The following is a 6,845-nucleotide window of genomic DNA, read 5'->3' as shown; positions in this document are numbered from 1 at the left end:
GTTATAAAGCCCCCTTTCTCTCTGTAATGCTTGTGTAACGTGCACATTGAGAGCAGGGCTGAGTGCTGCACACTGAGTTTTCTCCATCAGAGCTGTTATTGCTATATATATTGGTGGAATGAGGACAAGTTTCAGAGGAAATGTGTGTTGTCAATTTACAGGGCACTGAAATATATTGAGCTGAACCGGCAGCTCGCTGCCCATCAATGGCCATTGGCACAACATGCGAGAGCCTAAGCATAGCCAACGCAGATTCCCGTTGGCGTTATTTTCAGCCCACGTATGTGGTCATTTGGATACTGCATGCTGATTGGTTGTAACTCTTCACATATTCAGGAAATGTTTATATAGTAAAGACGAAGTCAGACGTACATGTGTGAGCTCTGACTTGTTTCTTGGTACGACACTAATTTGAGTGACTACGCAAGAATAATACATGGTGTCAGAAGTTTATTGACTGTGGCATGATGGATTCGTCGGGGGTTCCTACACCGAAAATGGATTGGGACTCGATAAACTTGCCAGATGCATGGGGGAGATTTTGTCAGCACGTTCAGCTTATGTTCACCGGACCGCTGCATGACAAAACCGAAGAGATCATGTGCAGCTATCTGCTCCTTTGGACAGAGCCCACAGACTGGGTTAATGCCCTGGTGGTTGTTGAAAAACCGCACACTGGAAAACTCAGGGTATGTTTAGACCCCAGAGACCTGAATAAAGCAATCAAAAGACCCCATTTCCCCCTGCCGACTCTGGAGGACCTCACCCCAAAACTCGCCAGAGCACAGTTCTTCAGTGTGCTTGATGCAAAATCTGGATATTGGGCTATCAAGTTGTCAGAAGAGTTGTCAAAACTAACAACATTCAATACTGTAGTTGGAAGGTACAGGTTTCTACGTCTACCTTTTGGACTGATCTCTGCTCAAGATGAGTTTCAGAGAAAGATAGATGAGACTTATGAAGGGCTCGATGGCGTTGCAGCCATTGTAGATGACATACTCGTCTTTGAAAAAACAAAAGAGGAACATGATGCAAACTTGCGCGCTGTGCTAACGAGGACCCGTGATAAAGGAATACGCCTCAACCCAGACAAAAGTATGATATGCGCCCCTGAGGTCAGTTACTTCGGGCACAAGCTAACACGTGAAGGCATCAAACCCGATCTAGAAAAATCAGTGCAATAAGAGACATAAGCCCTCGAAAGAATAAGTCGGAGCTGGAAACAATCTTAGGTATGGTTAATTACCTGTCCAGATTTGCACCAAACCTGTCTTAAATAAACGCACCTCTGAGGCTGCTCTTGAAGCAAAATAATGAGTTTGTGTGGGACGAAACTCAGACACAAGCATTTGAGAAGATGAAAAAGCTGATAACACGAGAGCCCGGCCCCATTCTCTCTTACTAAGACCCTGGTAAAGAGCTCCGCCTGCAGTTAGATGCATCAAAAAGTGGCCTAGGCGCCGTACTCCTCCAGGACCACAAACCCATTGCATGTGCTTCGTAATCCCTCACACCAACAGAAGAACTATGCGCAGATCGAAAAGGAGTTATATGCTGTGTTATTTGGATGCAAAAGTTTTCACGCGTATGTCTATGGCAGAAAGGTTATCGTTGAGTCAGATCACAAACATTTAGAACCCATCCTGAGAAAGCCTCTTGCGGCTGCACCTCCGCGCCTTCAGAGAATGATCCTGCAATTACAGAGGTACTACTATATTACAATTGTGCACCGCCCAGGAAGACATTCCAATAGATGCGCTGTCCAGGAAGTCCATTGCGTACAGACTTGAATCACTGTATGAGGATATGGATGCACAAATTCACACAATTGTGGCTAATCTTCCCATAAGTGACAGAAAGTTAACAGACATCCAAAAAGCAACAGAGCAAGATCCACAGTTTATCTCTCTGAGAAGTGTCATAAAAGCCGGATGGCCTGATGTGAGGAAGAAGTGCCCCTCCAGCCTTTCTGAATACTGGAATCACAGGGATGAGATCTTTGAAATCGACGGACTTCTGCTTAAAGGTGAGAAAATCATCATTCTACATGCGCTGAGAAAGGAAATGCTAGAGCGCAAACACACGGGACACATGAGAATTGAGAGGAGCAAGCGAAGAGCCAGAGATCTTTTATTTTGGCCAGGTATGAACAAACAAATTGAGGAAATGGTGGAAAGATGTACCACATGCTTAGAGCTCCGAAAATCTAACCCAAAAGAGCCCATGATCTCTTACCAGATCCCAGAACGTCCGTGCCAGATCGTCGCGACAGACTTATTCATGTGGAACGGAGACAACTATTTAATAGTTGTAGATTACTACAGCAGATTCTTCGAGATGGAAAAACTCCATTCGACAACATCATCAGCAGTTATCCATTATCTGAAGGCCATCTTCGCCAGGCATGGTGTGCCTGAGAGAATAATTTCAGTTAATGGCCCACAATACAGCTCGCATGACTTCAAAGACTTTGGATACTGCATGCTGATTAATTGCAACTCTTCACATGTTCAGGAAGTGTTTACATAGTAAAGACGAAGTCAGACGTACATGTGTGAGCTCTGACATGTTTCTTGGTACGACACTAATTTGAGTGATTACATGAGAATAATACACTTATGAAAGGATTTGTGAATGTATGCGAGGCGTGTGTGAGCACAGGTCTCTAAAGAGGGGTCTGTTCATGCTAACAGTGGCCAAAGTGCGTTAAATTACAAGGCAGACGCCAGCGTGGGGGTCTGTTCATATAAGGGGAGTGGAAGAAGCATGCTATAAGATCGTAGATTACAAACTCACATGAGAGGGTCCAGTTTACATCATTTTCCATCCTCATGTTGTTCTAAATCTGTATGAATTTCTTTATTCTGATGAACACAAAAAAAGATATTTTGATAAATGATGGTAAACACACAGTTGACGCTAAACATTGAATTTTATCATATTTAAGTCAGTTCATACAGTTTTAGAACAACATGAGGATCCTGAAAATGATGACAGAATTTTCATTTTTGGGTGAACTATACCTTTAACTAATGTTAACAAATATAACTTTTTGTAAATAAATAAAAGGTGTAACACTTATCTCAAAGGATGTGTTACAAAACATTTGTTCAGCACAAAATATATCATTTGAATAATGAGTTTCTATTGCTCACAGGAGGAGGTCAGCCTTCATCTCTCATTCCCAAAACAGATAATAAAACAGAAGCTTTTACTAAACTGTCATAGTTTATTTATTGGACAGGGGGATTCTTATAATTTATTTTATATTGAAGAATATTACAGATTTTCAATCATTTGAATTTTACCTAAATTAATCGACAGACCAAACATTATTGGTATTGACATCAGCTTATAGCACGTGAATAGCTAAGTTAGATTTACTGCAAAGTAAGCTATACAACTGCTAATAGATTAACCTTACAAAGACTACACATCATTATCTTAGACAAAAGTTTTTAGTTGCTTTGAGACAGTTCATTAACAAAAAAACTGAACTAGTGAGCCCCAAATGTAACCTCAACCCCAAGCGACAATGATTTAAAAATAGAAAAAAAAAGAGGTTATGAAGGCTATATATATATAAAATGTTGAACCCCAAAGACACTTATAGACTTTTAATCTGAAAATCTGTTCATTACTACTTGCTTCATTACTTTTTCAGTAAACAAATTTTTATGCTAATGTTTATAGTATCTGTTTACTGAATGTCAGCACTACTTGAGAAGCAGACATGACTATATGTCTTATTTCCAAATAAACATTGGTTTTAACAAATAGAGTTTTAAAAAGAAGTATTAATATTAAACAAATTTTCAGACTTTTTTAAAATCAGTAGTTTTATTTAAAAAAAAAGTGTCAACAGAATTCAATATTCAACATAATCCTTACAGATTTAGGCCAATTATTTTTTATATCATAACACCTCTCCAGATCGGTTAATGTACATTAACACTGGGTCTTGCTCTACCTGAACGATAACAGAAATAATATTTGAATAAAGGCAACAAGGCCTCGTCTCTCAGACCGTAGATCAAAGGGCTTAAGCAGCGTGGCAGAATAAGAACAGTAATATAATTCAGATATCTGAGGGTTAAAAAGAAAGGAGGATTGTTACCTGACATCATGTACAGTGTTCTCTCTATTGTAGCATATAGAAAAGTGGTGAGACACAGGCAAAGTTGAATCAGGTGCAATAGCACTGTCCTGAGGGCTTTCTTAGCAGAATCTTTATCAGATGTAACAGACCTGGCTGTAATCATAATCCTAATGTAAGTAAAAATAATAATTACTGCAACAGACACAAAATAAAGAATATCAAACCCTTGAGATTTATCCATCTGCCATTTCCCTACAAACAGTTTCTCGTATGTGCAAAATATATCATCTAAGAAGCTACTGGGGTTGACAATTAAGGCTAAAATTATATCTATAGCAATATTTAGAGAGCTAAGGATCCATATGAATCCCAAAATTATGTTGGTCCTTGTTGGTGTGGCAATGTTGCAGTGTCTTAAAGGGAAGCAGATAGCCACATACCGCTCCAGAGACATCACTGCGAGTGTCAAAGGAGAGTTACGGAAAGTGCAGTAAACAATAAAGTCAAAAAGAGCACACAAGGCTTTGGTGATTTGCATTGGGATAGAACCCAAAATATACATAATGGTTGTGACAGACAAAAGTACAGAATCATTTATAAGCATGTGACCAAACAGAATGTAGCGTGGAGTTTCATAAAATACAGCCTTGCTTCTTAAAGCAAAGAGCATGACAGAGTTTACAAAGATGAAGAACAGGGGTATAAGCACAGTCAATGAAATTCTAGTGTGAATGCCAGCATCAAAGTCTATCTTAAAAATTTGCTGGTACAGAAAAGACACCTCTGTGATTGTCCCATTGGCTACCGCCATAAGCTGAAAGAGAAAAACACAATTAAACTACTAATGAAAACTCAACACTCACAAAGTAAATTTTTAGATTTTGCTTCATTTTTTAAAAGCTTTAAGACTAACAACAGACCTTAGACACAAATGTGTCTTCTTCCTATGGTGAAAGTGTCAGACATCAATCTTCTATCCACGCCAGCTGCAGATCCTGTAAAGAAATGCTCATGAACTTATATAGCATTTACAGTGCCAGCTAGAATGTGGTAACCATGGCATGAGGGCAGAAGAAGGAGAGGCACATAGGATGCGCTCATGAGCACCCCCTACAAACTTAAAATTACAAATGGTACACTTTACAGGCACATGAAGGCCACATAACTGTAAATCAAGAGTGTAATTTGGGACAAGGCCTAAATGCATGACAGAAAGACAAAGAGAAAGAAAGGTGGTGAGTCTACTATAGTGAAATTTATTTTAAAATTAGTTGTTTGTTATTGCATTATTATATTGTCTAGTATAGCAATTTGAAATATCAAACTAGATTTTAAAATGATCAAATTTCAGATTTTGATTGATACATGAACAGTATTTTGCTTTAATGATAATCTTAATGTGATGGCCTAGTCAGGCAACAAATCCAAACACAGGTAGGTTTATTAAAATAAAAAAGATAATCCACATTGGTAGGAAACAAGGACCAGAGAACACTAGAACACATTAAATTCGACAAAACTTGACCATAGTAGAGAGTCTATGGATCTCAGGTATGGCCATCTTGGCCAGGGCAGAGAGTATCTGGATCTCTATGAAAATGACTTATGGATTGTAGCAACCTTGGGTAACAGAGGAACAAAGAGCAGACCACACACGCACACCACAGAGCGTTACCATCACAGAAAGCACAATAGACAGGGGACATACCTCTGGGACCACTAGACTTGAGACCACCGGACCACCTTTGAGACACCAGCCGTTCACACAGATATCAATGAATTATCTGCTAACAGACTCCTGTGCCTAGAAACAATCTCTTCCGCCAACACCTCACTTGTTAATGTCATTTTCTATTTTTCTATCCTAATCTTCTGTCATAAAAACTCATGGTTTTCCATACTTAACCAAGGCAGTACATATCACCAGGGCTTTGTTGAGTAGAACTTTAACAACTTTCAGCACAACTTTGTGGATTGTATGAGTGCATCCGTCTTCCTTTTGGCCATTCCAATGCACCGGCGGATTTCCAAAGGTGTTTGGAAGGTGTGTTGAGTGGTCTGAGGGATGAATGCTGTTTTCCCTACTTAGACAATGTTCTCTGGTTTTCCAAATCCTTTCAGGACCACGTTAAAGAATTGAAGAGTTTTTTCCCACTTACGGTAGCATGGTGTGAAATTATGACCAAAGACGTGTGAATTATTTAAATGCAGGGCTTGACATTAACACCTGCCAACCCACCAAATGCGGGTAGATTTCGGCTGTGGCGGGTAAGATAGGCAATCCCACTAGCCACTTTGGCAGGTTGAATATAATTTTTTAATTGTAGTTTTCTTAAAAATTATGCGAAATGATAAACAATGCGCGATGCGTCACTGGGAAACTCTGCACTCTGCACCCAGCACAACGCATAGAGACCGTTTGTTGAGAGCTGATGGATTTGCGAATGCGCAAGAGGACGCAGTCTGAGCGCATACACACTTCGGGAAAGATAAAACAATTGCATGGAAGTGATTGAAGAGATATAAATTGCGTGCACACTCTCAGGGCAAAAATCCAGCACATACCTGAATGCACACGAAATCAAAGGAAACCCGCGAGCTGAGAAGTTTGCGCATCATTTTAATGTTGGCTACTTTGGGCAACAATAATGTACTCTCGAGATTTGTTATTAAAAGTCTTAAATCATTTTAAACAGAAAACATGATCAATTGATGCCTTACTAGCATGTTTTTCATGCACCTAAAG

At 39.6% G+C, this 6,845-nt stretch overlaps 1 protein-coding gene across 1 annotated transcript; it reads right to left on the bottom strand.

Moving 5' to 3' along the window:
* Window positions 1–3,938: 3,938 nt before the first annotated feature.
* Window positions 3,939–4,910, bottom strand: LOC135776871 (odorant receptor 131-2-like). Its single transcript, XM_065287788.1, has one exon. It carries the CDS (start codon window positions 4,908–4,910, stop codon window positions 3,939–3,941), a length of 972 nt encoding a protein of 323 aa, XP_065143860.1.
* Window positions 4,911–6,845: the final 1,935 nt, after the last annotated feature.

Source organism: Paramisgurnus dabryanus, chromosome 18 (assembly GCF_030506205.2).
Source record: "Paramisgurnus dabryanus chromosome 18, PD_genome_1.1, whole genome shotgun sequence".
Taxonomy (NCBI): Eukaryota; Metazoa; Chordata; class Actinopteri; order Cypriniformes; family Cobitidae; genus Paramisgurnus; species Paramisgurnus dabryanus.
Note: the sequence above shows the minus strand (reverse complement) of the source record. Positions and strands in the feature narration are given on the sequence as shown.